At 43.0% G+C, this 19,180-nt stretch overlaps 3 protein-coding genes across 3 annotated transcripts in view; 1 reads left to right on the plus strand and 2 right to left on the minus strand.

Annotated features, from left to right (window-relative positions):
* Positions 1–1,640, plus strand: part of ino80 (INO80 complex ATPase subunit) — a 39,159-nt gene extending 37,519 nt beyond the window's left edge. The window contains 1 exon segment of the mRNA XM_029425174.1: positions 76–1,640. Coding sequence (XP_029281034.1) covers positions 76–281 — 206 coding nt within the window. The 3' untranslated portion in view covers positions 282–1,640.
* Positions 1,641–3,942: 2,302 nt separating this feature from the next.
* chac1 (ChaC, cation transport regulator homolog 1 (E. coli)) lies at positions 3,943–5,500 on the minus strand. Its single transcript, XM_029462608.1, has 3 exons — positions 4,853–5,500; positions 4,642–4,677; positions 3,943–4,521 (listed from the first exon to the last, which is right to left on the minus strand). The coding sequence occupies exons 1-3, from the start codon at positions 5,024–5,026 to the stop codon at positions 4,138–4,140; spliced, it is 594 nt and encodes a 197-aa protein (XP_029318468.1). The 5' UTR covers positions 5,027–5,500; the 3' UTR covers positions 3,943–4,137.
* Positions 5,501–9,190: 3,690 nt separating this feature from the next.
* Positions 9,191–18,754, minus strand: dll4 (delta-like 4 (Drosophila)). The gene is made up of 11 exons (XM_029425789.1): positions 18,322–18,754; positions 17,920–18,180; positions 17,501–17,558; positions 16,599–16,862; positions 14,500–14,560; positions 13,190–13,320; positions 12,804–12,973; positions 12,491–12,710; positions 11,277–12,015; positions 10,903–11,011; positions 9,191–10,427 (listed from the first exon to the last, which is right to left on the minus strand). Exons 1-11 carry the CDS (start codon positions 18,373–18,375, stop codon positions 10,422–10,424), a joined length of 2,073 nt encoding a protein of 690 aa, XP_029281649.1. The 5' UTR covers positions 18,376–18,754; the 3' UTR covers positions 9,191–10,421.
* Positions 18,755–19,180: the final 426 nt, after the last annotated feature.

Raw genomic sequence — 19,180 nt, forward strand, 5'->3', positions numbered from 1 at the left:
CTCATATAAAAGCTAGTATTAAAAAAATATAGAATGACACACTAAAGCCCATGTATGCGTCCCTCCTTCCAGCAGGCCTCGCTGCGTCCAGCCCCCTGCAGCCTTCCCTGGGCCGGTCTGGTACCAGCCCCGCCTTCAACCCGAGCAGAAGCTCCTCGCCGCAGGCCAAAGGAGGCGCCTCCACCCCGAGCCCCCACAAACAGCTGGCACACAGCCACCACCACAGTAGCCACGGCGCAGTCAGGAAGGGCAAGGGCCCCGCTGGTCCTGTGGCTCGATAAAGCCACTCATACACACATGAATTTGCCCTAACACAAAGACGCACAACTTTCTCGCTATATAGAACACACACGCACACACACACACACACACACAAAGATAACTGACCTACTCACACTGTGATCCCCACGGACACCCTACGCCTAAACTGATGACCTGGAGGACCATGCTGCGTCTGCTGGCTCAGCAACTAAAAGGACTCTCTTCACACACACACACACACACACACACACATACACACACACACGGTCATTTAAAGGTACAGTCCCTACCAGCCTCCCTATTTCTTGGTTTATTTTTAATGTGTCCGGTACAGTGGACAAAATCTGCCTTGAGTATTTTTGTTTGCATTGCGACAAGAGTATTTCCAAGTGCTGTTTTGAGAAGACGGACTGTACTTTTTCTCTTCATGACAGGAAACTCTTTTGATTTGCTACCTAGCTGTGATGTTACAACAAAACGGTAAACCAACACATGTAGCTTAAAGGGCTTTGAAATGTTGGCAAAGGAGCTTCTGTCAAAATGCACTGAGCCACGTCTTCCATTTCTTTGGTGTTATTGATCCTCATACATGTACATTAGGTTATTTAATTGTTCTGTAGATATGCTCAGTGCTCAGACAGTTGTGCATTTCACAGAGGTTAACGTGAACCCTAACCTCACCAACCCACACTTTACCAAACAACAGCTTTTCTACTAAAGCTACTATTTTTGTAAGAAAAGATGCGAGTACCCATACAAACATGGCAGGTCTTAAGATTTTGAAAAATATTTGTCCATAAAATGTATTCCCGTACAGGCGGAAATTAAAAATCGATGATATATTTTTTGTTCAATGGGAAAATGAATGAATGGATGATGTGAAAATTATATTCCAAAATGAGGGGTACTGGTTGATCCGGCAATGCTGCTAACAGTAAATTTATGAATTCACTCAGATTATTTGGTTGTCTATATTTAAGTTATTTGAGTTATGCGAGCAGGGTATTCACCTGTAAAACAGTGTAAATTGTACTGAAGCCATTTTTATTATTTTTCAGATATCGTTTTTCTTTTTGTGATGAGCAGTCTGTGGTTCTCTTTGATGTCATTGATGTTTTAGGGGGGGGGGGGGGGATGGTTTGCATCGGTGTCCTGAGTTGAGCACTACATCTGTTATAGGTTTGTTTGTTTTGTGTTTATAGTGTGATTAAAATATGATGTTCTATATTGATGTACATAATGATGAGAGCGACATTTCCCGTGGCTTTCCCCTCATTTGCCTGTCTATTTTTATAGGTCATGTGTACATATGAAGAAAATGCATCTGCCATTTTACTAACAGGAGGAGCCAACTGAAAATAAAAGAGTGCTAAATCAGCCTTTCTGCTTATTTTTGAATTATTTCATTGTTTGTGCTCATTATACTTATATTGCTCGTGTAAATCTGCATCGTCATGGTTTAGCATGGGGGCTGTAAACCTGACTCCATCATCCACCCACAGTGAATATAAATAAGCAACACTTGACTGCTTCTTAACTAATGAAACTGACATCTATATTAAAACATGATACAAATAAACGTATTCATTTCTTCTATTGTTCCAGGTTTTGCGTTTCATACTCCAGGTTATGAAGCCTTAAACAATGTTTTCAGATAAAAGTTGTGCTCGCAGCCCTGCGCTGAACTTTACTATTCAACTTTATGTAGCTGAAAATAAATGTTAAGACTATTACAGAGGTATTGAATCAACTGTGGCTTTTTGAAACCATCATTTTGTGGTCTTTGGCACCCAACACACCTGCAATCATAGCTTCTTAGACATTATATTTGGAATGTAAGATACAGCAGTCACTGAAACTTGAAGGTCATTCCAAATCTCTTCACCAAGCCTGCAAAGTACAACCACATTTTTAACTTTGCAATATGTTTAGAACTCAAAAACAAAACTTTTTTGCAAAAATACTGCACACATGCATCTCTATATTTAACATTCAAAAATAGCATTATAAACAATGTCATTTGGAAGCCCCCTCTATGCACCCACAGGTCACATTCAGTCCTAATTCAGTCTGCTCTCAGCATTCACAAATTACATTTCAAAAATATAACTGTAGTCTTTCCAGAAACATTACTCAGGATCATCTACAGACCTCGCTGTGGACGGTCTTTGGAACTACATTCTATTAAAGAAATAGTCCCTATGAAAATTGTTCTTGGTGAGACCTCTGTAATTGGGACAATGTTTTTGGAAAGACATGTTGCTATCCATCCATCCCATCCATCGTCTACCGCTTATCCGGGGTCGGGTCGCAGGGGCAGCAGCTCCAGTAAGGAACCCCAAACTTCCCTTCTCCGGGCCACAGCAGATATTCAAATTATTGGCTCCTTAAAGTGAAAATATCTGCAAGGCTCAATAGCACTGTGTTTGTGAGAGAGGTTTTTATTTAGGTAAACTGACCCTTTAACAAACACATTGTACATAAGGAGGTCTTGACTTGATCAAATGTATGGCATAAGACAATAAAATGTCAAGTGCTCCTGAATTCATGTCAGTATATTTTCACATGGTTTGGTGAGGGGCCGGTGAGATTTCATCTCGATGAGCGCCTCCGCAGCATGTTCTTCCTGGTGCACTCTGACATGACCACGGAGCAGACTGTAAACACAGGACTTCCAGGTCTGGGCTTGTTCCCGGTCAGCGGTTATATAAGCCTCTACAACTAGATCGACTCTTTGACTTGAAACACGTCCAAGGTACAAGCTGCTCCGGCCAACGTTTGGGAGTGTCCAATGTATGTGTGTACTGTTCCAAAAAGCAGATTTACATTTATCTGGATTATAATGCTGCTGAGGACATTCTGCATCCTGGAACAAGCCTCAGGCCCTGTATGGTTGTCAAATGGCATCATGGAGCTGACATATCCAAATATTGTAATAGCTGAAATAAGATGTTGTTGGTAGTTTCTATCCTTTTAAGCATGTGATCATTTAAAAAAATGCTTTCCTCGTCACAGGTTTGACCTTGAATGTGATTTTCCCTCACTTTAACAGCAAGCCTTAATATAAAAACTGAAATTAGAGAAGTCTTTATCATCTCTAGCCTCAGGTTATTATTTTTTTCTTGCTTAGATTTATCTCAGATTTTCATAATTTTAGTTTGCACGAGTTTGTGTTTTATATTAGTATGTTGTTGGGAGACAGATCCAAGATTTCCATTGCCAACAACTGCTTCTCTGCAATTATTGTGCATGATAAAACAAATGTAAAAACTGAGTGAAAAAAGACCCCTTAGATCTTAATCACCAGTTGAGTTCTGATTCAGCTTTTGTGGCCTTTATAGACACACGCATGTAGTTTCATTAACACAAAACATTAATAAAGGAGGAGATATAAATTAAGCTTTACTGGAGTGATCCCAGGTTTTATTTGTACCAATTGGGTGGCACCAAATGCATTCAATTCAAAGTAACTAAGACAAAGTAAAAATAAACATTTTTTTTTTTTTAATTAACGTTTTATTAGTTTGCAACAGAATGAAAAAGTTGCCAAAAGCAACTTAAAACAGGTGTGCTTTAAAAAAATATATAAAATAAAAAAAACAGAAGCCATTTGGCGAATTGCAAACATGTTCAACCACAATTAGTTGTTCTACCGTCTGTATAGATTGGACGGAATCTGAATTGTGCAAATCAAGAAAACTTTAATGTGCCTTTTAAAAGCAGAGCTGCACAGATGTTTACAGTGAACAACATCATACAGGTGTATAGTTACAATTTGAACATGTCGTCATGTTTTAGAAAAACAAAACTCCTAATGTCATGCGTGCGTGTAATGCATTGATCCACTATATAAGCTGGTGAAACAAAGGGTACGAGCTACTGGGCTGCTAACACATAGGACACCACTTTCAGTGCCACTGCCTCGATGGAGTACAGGTGATGGTCTTCCACGTGCGGGCAGCTTCTCCTCATGAACTCAGCCAGCCGGAGAAGATACTCCAGGTTGTGGCCCGACTTCCCTCTGCACACAGCGATCTGGATGCCGATCATCTCCGGGCTGGCCGGCCCAAGGTAGAGCGTGTTGTCCGAGGTGGCGATGTACACCAGCGCCTGAACCGGAGGCTGGTTCTCCCCCTCGGGAAAGAACTCCACCATTTTGGTGACGTAGCCGCCGCAGACAGTCTCACGCACATTGAGGTACTTCATGGACTCCTCGACTTGAGAGCCTGTCACCTCGAACGCCACACCCCAAGTGCTGGCCTGTGAGAAGAAGAAAACATGAGTTATGATGATGAAGTGGGGATTACACTGAATTAGAATCCTGAAACTACCATGCAGCTTCACTAGCAGAACAAATAGGAAGTAGAGCCTTTCACTTACGTCATCATCTTTGATCAGCGTCACCACTCTTCCGGGCTGCAGAGAGAGGAAGAGAAATAGGTCACGTCATGGGACAACGCCTGTGGCAAATCTGAGCCAAGCAGCACACACACACACACACACACACCACAGCAGCTGGCTGTGCCAAAGTAAGCAAGCTACTATTCTAAATGTGCCAAAGTAAGTTAAGCAAAAACATTAAGAATCTTACCAACTCGTCGTTCCCGCGGTGGAAGTTGTCTCCGTGCCAGAAACGTCTCTTGTAGCCTTGAATGTAGCCGACCTGGCTCCTCTTGTACTTGAAGTCAGGCTTCCACACCAGTGACCCGTACCCGAAGATCCACAGGCTGTTGGACTTCCCGGTGGTGACATCTTGAGGCTTCATATTTTCAATAGTGTTGACGATGAATCGATGGGATCAATCTTTTAAATCGATGTTGCTAGCTACGATGACTAGCTAGCTAGTGTTAGCTTCCTCCGGTCCAGGAGGAGTGGTACCGGTTGGCTCACGGGTATACCGCGGACGGTATTTGAGCCCAACTGCTTGGCAGTTGCGAAGATGGAATTTCGCAGTTGATTTTGCCTTGCACTATGCATTGCCGTTGCATTAGAGATGCCGCATTATGCCTTAAAAATCCATGGCAGCCGCTGTGGCCTTCGAACCAATGGAAACGAAACTAAAACCGTTTCGGACCAGCTGCTTCGCTGGCCGGTAACGGTACAAATTCAAAGCTTACGAATGAAGATGTCGAGTTTTGATTTAGTATTGATGGCGTTCCAAACACCTTGTCGTTTATCTTCTCGCGGCCAAGAAGCGACCGTGATTTGAAGCATTTCCCCGATAACATGGCGCAGCAGCGCTTACATATTTATACCATCCAGGGCAGGTGGGCGAGTCCATGTCTGTGTTTTCGACCAATGATATTGAAGGAAGACTTGCCTTCAAGCTCATTTTATGCAATCAGATTTCGGTGCGCCAAAAAAGGCTGGACTTCAAACCAAACCGGTTACACTATTGGCTCAAATTTAAATTGAGACGCATATTCGTCTTTCAACCTGATTGGCCGAGGAACTGTCACTCCAACTGGCTCGATTTATGATTGGTCGCCTGTGTTGTCATTCTCCAACTATATTTCCATACGGTTCAGACTTGATATGGCTGATGCAATTTCCCACAGCATTTCAGGGTAACAAAGCAACATACCAAGACATTGCATCAGTCTTGATTTACGGGAGAAAGAAGCCTTATATAGGTCGATCTATGTATCTATGTGCCACAAATAAAATAAAATAAAACATTATAAAATTATATTAGAAGTTAAACACAACACATTTGAAATAAATAATTCTGCCTGTAACATAACATGACATAAACACTGTAGGGATGGAAATCACTCTTGACATTTGAGTAATACGTTAATAAGCCCCCTACCTGAATGTTTAAATGAGCCACTGCTCACCACTGGTGAGGGTTCCTCTCCACCACCACATTCATCTCAGACCTCTGGAACCAGATAGAGAACTTGTTGAAGGGAGGTGGGCAGGTACTTTTCTTTTCAAAATTGATGGATTGTGTATCATCACAGTTTAGTTTTTTGTTGATACTTCTAGCAGGTAGGGCCAGTTTGACAGGGCACATGTTATTGGCTTGCTCACTCGTGGGCCAGCCTGTTATCATCTGAAATCTTACTCTTGCAGAATTATTTTGACTTTGTAAACACACAAATACATCACTTTTTTTTACATTTTTCCCAACAACCATTTTACTTTGGCAGACAAATGCAGGCTCATAGAAGGGATGGGCTATTTGCAAAGGTTAAGACTGTGTTTGGACAACACATGTTCACTTCTAATAAACCAAATACTTGGAAGACTATGGAAGACCTGATCATGTACAACAATTCTCACCCCTCCTTCTGGATCTGTAATAGCAGAGGCTCATCTGTGCTCAATAGATAGATTATCTATAAATAGCTGGCATTTTCTGCCTTGATAAGAGGCCAGACAACTGTATCAGCTCTTCATAAATCTAAAGCACGGCACAATCTGATCTTTGAGCTTCCATCCCATTATGGCGCGGCCTTTCATGTCCATCCCCTCCTCGAGCCTGCTGCCTGCCACAATATCTCTGGGCTGCTCTGAGCAAGGCTTCACTAAGGCATACTGTCAGCACTGCATGTAATCTAATCTAGTGCCGCTTCGATGTTTTGACTAGTCGATTTATCAAATATTCACCAGTTTATTTCTCTTTGCTGTCAAGCTAATATATTTAAAAGAAATCATCATTCAAGACTAAAATATTATCTCAATATGTGTGGACTTTGCTCTAAATATCCATCTCAAAACTATGCAGATATGTACTGCATGAAGAATATGTGGCATCTAAAAGTAGATCCTACAGTATATAAATATGGCCAAGATTATGTAAAACATTCCTCCAGTAGGTTTGTCTGAAATGATTTATAGATGAATTCAACATAATTCAAATCTGTAATGTGCTGCAGTTTAATTATGTTGCTTTAAACTTGAAGTTGAGTGTACCTGCGTGGTGTTTTATTTTGCTGTGTACTGACCACCTACTTCCTGTGTGTGGGTTTCTTACTGACACCTAGTGTTAATTAATGAGACGACTACAAGTGCAGTACGGGGCAAGGTTACAGAGCACAGCATCATAATGTATCAGTATGATCCGCCCACACATGCATGTACAAAAACATGCATGGCCAGGATTCAAATGAGGCTTTCAATGAAGTGACAAAGATGAAAGAAAGTCAGAGCTAAGTAGCAGTTTTGCACTCTTGATTGGGATTGAGCATCACCATTTTTTAAAGTGTTATGTAGAGGCACTTCCACATTCTGCATGAAGAGATTGGAAGATTTGAATGTCAAATCATCTTCCTGATTCTACATTCACGACATCAGCATCACAGATGTGCCCCTTTTCCTTCTTAAGAATAAATAGTTGCTGATTAGCGTCGTTTGTCTGCGTTCCCACATGTTTGGAGGTTTCCTGAAAACCCAACGTGCAGATTGAAGAAGGCGATGCTGCGTGAGAAAAGCTGTTGGCCTGCGCCGGCATGTTCTGCATTTTTTAATCAGGGAGGAAACAGGAACTGATGTCATGAGGTCACAAACAGGATGCTGTGATTATAACACAATGAAAATGCCTGGCCATGGCTATGGAGACCCAAAGGCCAAAGAGCAAAGCTCTAGCATGTGTTTGCCACTGCGATCGAGTGTGAAGGAGTCGGCTTATAGGTGTGATGATGGTGGGAAAAAAATTCTAACGGACTATCAGGCTGGGTCAGGTGACAGACCAAAGCACGAGGGGCTCTAACTGGATGATTAATCATCGTGATAACATGTATGTTTTTCTTGAGCCGGACCGGAAGAAACCTTTTTCCAAACTTCTTTTTGTTTTTTACGCACACAAGCCCTTAGATGAGGATGCCTAGGTCAACAAGCTAACAGGATGTGTGTGAGGGAAAAGACATCCAGATTCTCCGGCGAGTGTTGATTGCTGATGATTAGGGGGTGTTGACTGTCGCAGGATTTCTGTTAATTGAAGGCAGGAGAGGTTTGCATTTGATAATGCGGATGACACATTTCCTAAAAATGGATTTCCAGACACACAGGAACAAATATTCAAGACTGATCCATGCGTGACATCCTAAACGTCAGAGGATGGTGGGGTATTAAGAAGAAGAAGCTGTATGGAGCATTTTCCAAAAGGCCAAAGAGCAATAAGACTGAGCAGATGGCTCTGATAAGTCAACTTTTTCAAATATCTTTTCATTTATGTGGATTCAGAGCAGATCCACTAGCTCCCATTTAGTTCCCCCTCCCCTCTGGTGCCAGACCCTTTCCCCAGCTTTGTTTGCAGGAGTGGGTGGTACAGAACCGGGCATTGAAATATCGCTCTTAACCCTAAAGGGGAGGCCGGCAGTTGGGGAGCCTGTAAGTGCTCGAGTGTGTTTTTTTTAAGGGAGGAGGTCTGTGTCATGCACACGGGGCGAGAGGCCTGGCATATGCTGCTGTTTTTATGGCACTACAGACTCACTCCGTGCTCCCCCACGGCATCTGCTTGGCTGGCTGCGTGTGTGCGCGCGGATGAGTGTGAGTGTGTGCAAGCATTACGAGGGGTGCAGGGGTTGGGGGTGTCGTTCCCCTTTGCCCTGCGCCTGGCTTTGTTTCGCCATTTCCAGCTTGAGGGGGTGGTATCCGTGGAAACGGATTTAAATTTCAAGCCAATTTAGGGCCGGAGAGAGACTGAGGGGTGTGTGAGCGGAGTGGCAGCCAAAGGCATTTCCAGGAATTACTCGAAGTAGTGATGCTACAGTCAGGGGGCTTTTTGTTTTATACCTAATGTCCGAAACATTAAATATGATGTGTGAATATAGGAGAGCAGCTGGATTTCATACTCATAAACATGCTCACAATTTAAGAGCTCTAGATGAGCAATATGGGTTTGAATTTAGTACAGGATGACATTTTTTCACTTCAACAATCTCCCCTAGATAAAAAGTAAATAAATACAAGACACATTCAATCATCATTTGTACTCAATTTCATTATTTAAAAACACCTCAAAAATAATTTCCTTTTCCATTTACTGACATCAAATTAAAAACAGTTTTCAAGGAAGTTTTATACTTCAGAAGTTTGGTCCTTATAAATATGCATTATATACAAAATAATATTATAAAACATATAAAGAGCAGTGTGTCATATTTAAATTAAACTCTGGAAATAATCATTTAAAAAAATTACATTATTGGTTCTGTATTTTTGAAATTTATTATAGGCAGGCAGTGGTGTGACAGTCTTTTCTCCTTGTTTTGAGTCTCTTTGTTTTTCTCAGTTGGGTTGCATAAAAAAACTTTTTCTATGCAAACTTTTCCTTTCTCTTGGATCTTGCTGGCACAGCACTGACTATTGTGCTCCTGTGGTTTTCTCTTCAAATCTCTGTTGATTAAAAAGTATTTTCCCCCAATTAGTTGTTTTTTTCTAGTGCAAATGATCCAAGGACAGACAAGGGCACAAATTTAGCATTCAAACCCCCCTCTTTTTTAAGGCTTCTGGTGAATTTTGGGCTGCAGACAATCTTCACCGTTGCATGGAAAAGTCCATTTTCACGTGATTGACAGTTGAAGATTAGTTTCAGACATTCATAACTCTCAGTGTTTGTGAGGTTGGATTGTGACAGTGGGTGAGTTCACTCGACCCTGAGTCTTGCATAGCAGGCGAAGCTGGCAGGCGTGAGTGTGTGTGTGTGTGTGTGGGGGGGGGGGGGGGGGAGGGGGGGTGGCGTGGGGGATTTGAAGGGGTCAAATCTTAGGCACCTTTTTTTTACTGATTGGTTGGCTGTCAAAGTCATCATGATTATCACACGAGGCCGGGGTCAGATACGAGGAGCAATGATCCTCCTTCGCCTCCTTCTACTGTCCAGGATGGCCGAGATTATAAATTAATATTTCACCGATGCTCTGTCAGTCTTCACACCTTGAGTAGTCAGTCTGTTCGCCACAACTGAGAGAGGTCCTTCACTGTACATGTTTTGCATACAAACACTCGGTCGAACATAAAGTTTCTCAGTTCTGTCCTTTTTTTCTTTTTGCAGAGCAGAGGTTTCTGCCCTCTCAAGTGTTCCCGAGCAGCAGTGGACATCTAAAACAATCTCCAGTCTCTTCTCAGCATTTGTAAACAATCCAGAATGTTTTATTCTGCCTCGATTGTGTCTGTCTTTCTCCTCGTTCCCTCACCATCAGACCCCTCACAGTTTATACCTGTAGGAAAGAAAAAAAATGGAGTAAAAATACAACAAAATGCCACAATAATGACAAAACTCTTAAGTGTTTCCACAGCGCTTTTTGAACTCTTATACTGTCATGTGCTCCAGTATCATCATTATATTTTCCTTGGAAATCAATACCTGAAGAATTCCACAAAATGCCCCAGCAGTAAAACATAGCACCTTTGAGACCGAGCAGAGCCAAACATGTGTGAGGAATCAGTAGAAGTTCGGACTTAAGGTCATCACATGGCCAAGATAAAGAATCGCCGGTGTAATTCACAGAAACCAATAATACAGTTGAAGGGCCTTTTCTCCGACTTAGGACAGAAATACTCAGAATAAAGTTTTTCTGCAATCATAAAAGTTGGTGCGCTAGTGAGGGATGGTGCACTAGGGACGACATGATGCAGTTCAAGTGGAGGATTTGCGGAAATGCTGATGAAGATGTGATTTTCTTTTTGGCTTACCTCGGTCGCTATGACGCACTCCCTCCTCTCCTCTGCTATAACGAATACCGACTGGTACATGGAGTCTCTTGAGGAACATATCGTTGATATCCTACACTCTGGTTTTTCACTGCAAACACAAATCACACTCTGTGTTAACACAAACTAGAAGCACATGGCAGAGCTAGGCAGCAGAAAGCAACTGTATATATATATATTTATTTATTGTTAGGTTCAAACAACTGAATTGAGGCAGTGCGTGAGAGCACCCAATATCATTTCTCCTCAGCAAAGCTGCAAACATACATCACTGCCTGAACACAACAAATATGAGACCTATGGAAATACACACATTATAGTTTAGTACAGCATTGTGTGATTATGGTTCCTCTTACCTGTACATTCTACTCAAGGGCATTTTGTCTTCTAAACATTTGTCATAAATAAGACTGTTATCCTCTTGCGACTTTTCATCCTTGAACTCTTTTGATTTAGAGTTGTAAGAGTCCAAGTGATAGTTTTTATGGATAAAGTTCGATTTCTCCGAGTCACAGTCCACCTCCATGCTCATTTTCTGGTTGTTGTTTTTCAGCTGGGACTCCGGGATCAGGTTGTCTTTCTGACCGTTGGACAAGTTGTTCATCGTCTCCGTGTCTCCCCTGTCTCTTTGGGCCTGCCTGTGGATGTGCCTCAACGCCAAGCCCACCATGCACAACAGCACCAGCAGTGCCACCAGCCCCACGGCTAGAGAAACGGCCGCCCACTGGAAGCCGCCTTGACTCTCTTCGTTGGTCACGTGGGAGGTGACAGCGGCGAAGAACTCGCAACGAGGCCCGGTGAAGCCTGATGGGCAGATGCAGGTTGCCAGAGCCTTGCCTGGCCCGCCGCCCCCGGTGCAAAGGCCGCCGTTGAGGCAGGGGTGAAGGGAGCACTCATCCAGGACTCTGTCGCAGTTGCGTCCCCCGTAGCCCGCGGGACAGGTGCAGGTGTAGTCGTTGATTCGGTCTTGGCAGGTGCCTCCGTTGAGGCAGGGGTTACCGGCACACTCGTTGATGTTTATTTCGCAGCGCTGGCCGATAAATCCTGCACGGCAGCTACACACACGCATCCCTCCGTGGATCAAACACAGCCCCCCTACACAAGAGGAGAGGAGAGGTTAGTGTCAATACAGATTTTCTAAATAACACAAAACATTTTGCATCCAAAGTGACTTCAGAAAGAACATGATCTCCAGAATCCTTCCCATGAGGCCCCTTCAATTTGCACATCCCCATCAAATCCACAGTGTGACCACAGCATCGTGTATTGTTCTCCCAATACAGAGCAATCCCAGAGCCCTCCGTGTTTACAAGAAGACAGAAATTGAGCCTCGCTGGATATTTGCTCCCCCTTTCATCAACAACCGCAGCGAGCCGCGGCGACATTTACAAGCTGCTGCGCTGAGCTCCCGAGTGTTTATATGGAGGACAATAGACACCAAGTTCCCACCAATTCCTGTTGTTCCACACTGCTTCTAGTTGCAGGAATTTGAAGGGGGGGGGGGGAGAAAGAGTGAGGGGAAGTTCAGAAAAGCAGGGGGGGGGGTGCAAAGAGGGGAGGAAGACTGTACCATTAGCGCAGGGAAGCGACGTGCACTTGTCCACTCTCTTCTCACAGTTGAGTCCGGTGTAGCTGCGGGGACACTCGCACTTGTAGCTGCGGCCATTGTCCGTCTCCCAGCATTTGCCACTGTGGAAACACGGGGAGTCGGCGCATGTCAGCAGGCTGTGCTCACAGTGGGAGCCCTCGAAACCTTGGGGACATGTGCACATGTAGCCACTTTCCAAATTCTGGGGGAATGGGAAAAAAGAAAGGAAAAGTTAGACAATTAAAAATGAAAAATAAATACATATTACAATGTAATGTATCAGTCTTCAACTCACTGTGCATAATGCTCCATTCCTGCAGGGGTTGCTGTCACACTCCTGCATCTCCAGCTCACAGTTGACCCCTGTGAAACCTGGCAGGCAAGTACATGTATAGCTGCCCTGTCCCGTGTTCATACAGGTGGCACCATTCACACAGGGATGGTGATGGGTGCAGAAGTTCAGGTCTGGGGGAGAGAAGAGGGTTTGTTTACAGGGAGCCCGCAGGGAAGAAAAAAAACTATCTACCCCGGATGTGTACAAAGCTATGAATGGAGCACTTCAGAGGAAACCTAATTTACTAATGCTTTCAAGTTAATTCAAATGAAAACAGTGTACAAGTAATATGAGAACGTCTTTATAAAAAAAGGAACAGCAGCAGTGGTTCAGGTTGTCTGGTGTACCTTGGTCACATAATAGGCCTCCCCAGCCCTCCTGACAGTTACACTGCCATGGCAGCTGGCAGGTGCCGTGTTTACAGGCCGGGTACTTCTTACACTCGTCACAGAACGTGCCCTGCCAGCCGTCTCTGCATCTGCAAAACGACAAAATAAATTATTTGAATAAATCACGTATTCCTCTTTATGTAGATCCTGTAATTTCCATGAATAACATATCTGAATCTGCCAATTTCAGTTCTATTTAAACATGCAAACAGTCGAGTTAGAGGAAACAAGAGCAGACATTTATGCTTTATAACGCCATCATGGATTAGTTTGAGATTAAAATTAAGAAATCAGCCATCAATCATGCAACCACACATTAATAGCTGCACCACAGTTGGATACAGTAATTAAATGCTCATATAAATCCTTCACAAAAAATAATTTTAATGATTTTTTTTCAGAAGGCAAATGTGAAAAGTGAAATCATGTATCAGCATTAACAGTTTTCCCCAACCTCATTACATCATTACACATCAGTTATTGCGTACACACAATATTGTTTTTTGTATAATGATGGTGAATAATGACATAAGCATTGCATTACAAACAAAGTCAAGGCAGGTACTACTGGGCAAACATTCATGAAGGTTTGTGCAGTGTATTAAGGATAAATAATAATATAATAGCACAAAGGTGAAATATTGCTTTCAAGATTTCTGGCGGCAAGCCAGCATTCAAAGCGTTTTTTTCTTCTTGTTTCCCATGAATATCCGTTTCTCAGCACAGTTCGCAGCAAACCATGAGATTATGTGATTTAAGATGTACTTTTAGGGATTTCTGCGGAGTGAGCAGAGGCATGGGCGCAGCTTTACGTTGTTTGGTATCTAAAGGGTTTAACCTAAATTTGATGATGGATTTATGTCTAAAAAGAGGGCAAAATAGGATTCAGGGGGAATTTCTCACAGAGAGCGTGTGAGTGTATGTGTAATTTATCCTATGCTGCTGACTGAGACATGGTCATGACGAGAAAGGAACACGGGTAGCAAAGAAGTCAGTGAGTGACGCAGGGAGAAGAGTGAGGGAAAATAATGTTTTCTTGGTTTAGTGAGCTTCAACCTCTCTTAATGAATAGACAGAAAAAGCCCAAGGGATGAAATATCCCGCTCTGGCTAGTTGTATAGAAACATGAAAATGAACTTGAAAAAGTATTTTCAGAGAAACACAACCAAAGATTTCTGTGTGGATGTAACTCGCACTGTTCCCATATGTGTTTCTTCCTACACAACAGCCAACACCTATTTCAACACTTCATAATTATTCATACTTACACACACTCGCCAGGTTTTGAGCAGTTTCCATTCCTCTCGCTACAGCCCTCCAGACAGATAGCTAAAGCAAAGGGAAAAGCACAAACATACAGTTATATATATATATTTATAGCCATACAGCTGCTATTTTTTTGCTAGTGCTCCCAGCATAACTGTAGCCTGGTGACACACTGTATCAAATATTAAGTTGAACAACTTTCAAACTAATACAACATTTTTGTGTAAGTAAGAAGCAAACGTTTCATACTCATAAGGAATACTCTAGGTACACTAGCACTGTAGGAGCGCCTCACTCCATAACAGCCAAGGCTACAGATCCCATTTTCTTGAAATAGCCAACTGTGAGTTTACATGTTGAAGTACACGAGGCCTCAATCTGTCTCAATTTTCCTTAGAAGCCTTCATTTGATCTAAACCTGTCCGCCACACCCCCAGCTGCCATCAGTTGAGGTTTTGTTTGTCCTGTTTTAAGTGTACCGGTCTTGCCTGACACTGATTCGTAGGACAACATATCAGGCGACTGACGGTAAGCGGCCGGTTTAGTCCGGAGAACAGATGCTTGCTTTCAATAGCAGACAGCTGTCACTATTGTTGTTTGTGGTCTGCCAGAACCATATTTGCAGCTGCTACTACCGCGCGCCCAACAATGGAAGGGACTAAACATCGATGGCGCGTGGCGGATAATAATGCCGCGATTAACCTTGGCGCGTGCAGTCGCCCGAGCTCCTCCTATCAATGCCCGCACGGCCCCTCAATCTGCGGATTATGTTACCGGGCACGCGCTGTACAGTAGGCTACTCCATGAAGGAATAATAATTGCTTTTAAAAAAAAAGACAAAACTCTAAATTCTAATTTGAATGTGACTGTTCGTGTGCAAAACCAGGTAAATGCACACCTGTGCCAGCTAATTTGAATATTGACAATAACGAAGTAGCTAAACTAGGAAGTGAAGTTTTGGCCTTTACAGCTGTGCTCATTAGCTATTTGTTTCCGGTTTAATTAGGATGTTTTATACCACTAGCCTATCTAAACTGTAGAATGTGTGCTTCATTGTGCTTAAAAACGGAGTTTCTTCAACCTCCTAAAGAACCAAAAGACCAGTCTTGTTTAAATTGATGAATGGGACTGTGAGAGAGAGGGGAAATTATAGTGTCTGAAAGATGCCTAATCTATCTTTCTCATGTATATTTTCTGTAGTCACTGACGATTGATGTGTCTGTAATTGCAACACGTGAGCCCATCTGGTTAGGATTTGGCGCCACAGTCAAAATAGCACATGCCAATTTCTCTTTCACCACGAGTGACATGGATGACAGATCCGCTGTCACCCATGTGGCCACATATCCAGCACATGGTAACTATTACTCTCATGGTGCCTCCTTCCAATCCACTCTTTGATTAATTTGTTTTGGTGAAAAGGGCCCTTGGTATTGTGGAGCCAAATGGCATCGGGCCTCCTCTTAGGCCCATTCAGAGCTGTCCAAAACATGGGAGTGTTGCTCTATGATTTGGCCAAATGGGTTAGCACAAGTACAATGTGCCTGTTGTCATGCAACGCCGTCTGTCCTTCAGCCCATATTCAATGAGTGTTCACAAACCCACAGGCAAACACATCAGAATTATGTGATTACAAATTATATGAGGCATTCTACTACAAAATTGCCAGATATCATTACGTCATGTCTTGTTATAGCACTCAGTGTCTAGTAGCCTTAATGATGATGACCTTTGGGTTATTTTACAGCTTAATAACTACTGATATCTGTAAATTGTCCGTGCTCACAAATATTTTTTCTCTCCAGGGCCTAAACCATGATGACGAAGGGCAAAGGTCATACACCACGAGGAGACCTCGCAGAAGTAACAGCTCTTTTAAGGTAAGGACTGTCAACCTAATCATACAAAGAGTTCTTATCAAACCACAGCTAGGCCGAAACAGATTCCACTATCTATAAGTCATTTGCAAACATCTGGACGACCCTCTCATGTGAAATAAAGTACATGGCACTGAACACCAAAACTCTGGAGTCAACTGACATAAAAGAGAGCAAGCTCAGACTGCTGATATACAGTTAATCATATGTTGTTGATTGCTTACGTTCTTCGCAGTATATCCCCTTCCAGCCAGGCAGACAGAATAACTGCCCGTCACGGTTGCAGGTGTAGTGGCCAAATCGATCGTCCCTGGGCGCACATCTGATGGAGCAACTTTCTCCGTAGTAACTTTCGTTGCAGATGAACCGGTAAGAATATCTCAGCTCGGTCTGCTCTCCAGTCTGTGCATCTTGAGACCAATCAGTTCCTACACCCAGCTGTCTTTGGATGGCAATAAAGCTAATCAAAAAGTCTGGATTGTTGGTATCTGAAAGTGGGGAAAAAAGAGAAAGAAGTCAGAATTAATGTAAGGTATATCAAGCTGTTTATGTCCTGGGATGTGGTTTTAAGTCAATAACTGCATCATAAATAACTTGCGGGTTCAAAAGTCGTCCACTTTCGCTTTTATAATCTGCCCAGTACCAAGCTGCATCCCTTATCAAATCCCATACAGCTGAGATGAAAGATAAACTCAGGTTGAAATTTCCTCTTTCTTTCCGTCAGCAAAAACATTCCCAGGCTCAGTCCCCTCTTCCAAAGGGCGGAACAGAGTAAGGTGTAAAATACAGGAAGATGTAGTCAGGGGTTTTTGGCAGGCACTGCATATTCTCACCAAAGCCCACAGCTCTTTCCCACGACAAAAATAAACCAGAGGAAGTTCAATTGTATTGGGTATAAGAATGAAAAAGGTGTTCTGAAGTTCATAACAAAGGAGTGAATAGGCATGAAAATGTGTGAAATTATGAACAATTAACGGGACATGGAGAGGGAATTGTTGAGTGACTGTGCTGTATTTTATAGTTGTGCATGTATTTGTGCAAAAAATGGTAAACTAGTTGGAGAGCCTCATGTGTTAAATGTACTGACAGAGCTCCCTCCTGTGGTAAAAAAAATCGCTGTACTTACCTACAGGTAGATTTCCATAAGGTGAATGCCAGGCTTCAATTATTAATGAAAATGACCCCTAAGGAGAAAACACATGCGGTTGATTAATATCCACTCTTTTTGTTTTTACAGATCTCATCATTTAGAAAGAAGAGCCTTTTTTTCCTCTATTCTGATTCATAGGCTGCTGCTTTTTGAAAGAGCTACTTCAGTTACACATAATATGTGCTACAATGATCATTTCATGTCCTTCTGGATTTTGAAATGAACGACGTCGTAGCAGTCCAATCTGTTTATCGGAAGAGTGTTACCTAATGACATGGATTAGATGAGCTGACGAATAACCGGTGCGCTGCCAAAATGCAAAGCAGCTCCCTGAAACAACATAATAGCGCTCGCTTTAATAATACACAAATAAAGTGGATGCTGCACGCTCTTACCGGCCATCCAAAGGTGAAGGGTATCTGAATCGGTCTAGGTAAAGTGCCACTGTCCTTGGCGCTGAAAGAGTTTGTCCCCAGCACCGCTGTCATTGTACTTCCAAAGATGCAGTCACCTGGCGAGACCACAGCCTGATAGTTCTTCAAGCAAATTCTGAAATAAGTCCTGCAGTTGGGTTTACACGAGTTCCCGTTTGCCAGCAAACCTTTGTAGTTTTTAAATTCGTGGAGATCAAGCTCAAAAACACCGGATCCAAATACCTAAAAGAGAAGGAAATATGATTTAGGAAAACGTCGGTGCGATTACATATAGCTTATTCTTAAAAAAACAAAACATGAAACAAGTGGCTCTCCATCTGTTTACGCCGAGGAGATGGGGAAATGTGTTATCCTCCTTCATACCTGTGATATCAACGTGGTGCTGAATGCGATGGTAAAGGTGAACCAGGCTGCCATCCTTCTCGCTTCTCCTGGGCAGCCGCGTCACCAGCCAATAAAGCAGCAAAACCTTCCTATTCCAAAGTATTTACACTAAGGTAAACAAATGGAGAGAAAAAATGAAAATATATCTAAAACACGTTTAAATCCTTCTTCACTCCCAGGGAGTTCTCCCGTAGCTCCTTGTTGGCGTGCGTCAAAAGCGTCCAGAGAAATCGTTTCCAAGTTATCCAAAGGTGAGGGGAGAGCAATATCCACACAGCCGTGCTTCTTTCTGTCAGCAGGCGTCCCCTCTTCGCATGGTACTGTACTCCACAATAGACCCTCCGCTGTGTGCGCGCGGCTCAGGGAGCTTGTTTTGGTGCTGAACTTGGTGCGTCAGTGCGCCACGGATGTTCACCACTCGTCTTATTACTCGTGAATGAACCGTAGTGTGTCCCCTCCCTGCTATATAGACTTGCACTGCGTTGCTCATTACATAAACTGCCAATCACTCCACCGACACCGCCCACTCTACATATTCAACCCCCTTCCCTTCCAACCCAACAACAATTATCCAGATTTAATACCCACTGGCACTGCACTGACTGGCCACCATAGATACTGGGCGATTATTAACAAGCCCTAACATCTGTTGACGTATTTTTAGCGCACCACTCGCTCTGGACGCACATCATGGACAGTGAGTGAGGACAATGAAGGGGAGCCGAAACTTCGAGAATAGAAAGCAGCAATTCAATTACTGTCTTCCTCCTCGCACCATTTTGCCCTTCGTTCCACTCAATTGCACGCCTAATTAGCCCCCACACTGCAGCGCAGTGCG

This window comes from Cottoperca gobio, chromosome 24 (genome assembly GCF_900634415.1).
Source record: "Cottoperca gobio chromosome 24, fCotGob3.1, whole genome shotgun sequence".
Taxonomy (NCBI): domain Eukaryota; kingdom Metazoa; phylum Chordata; class Actinopteri; order Perciformes; family Bovichtidae; genus Cottoperca; species Cottoperca gobio.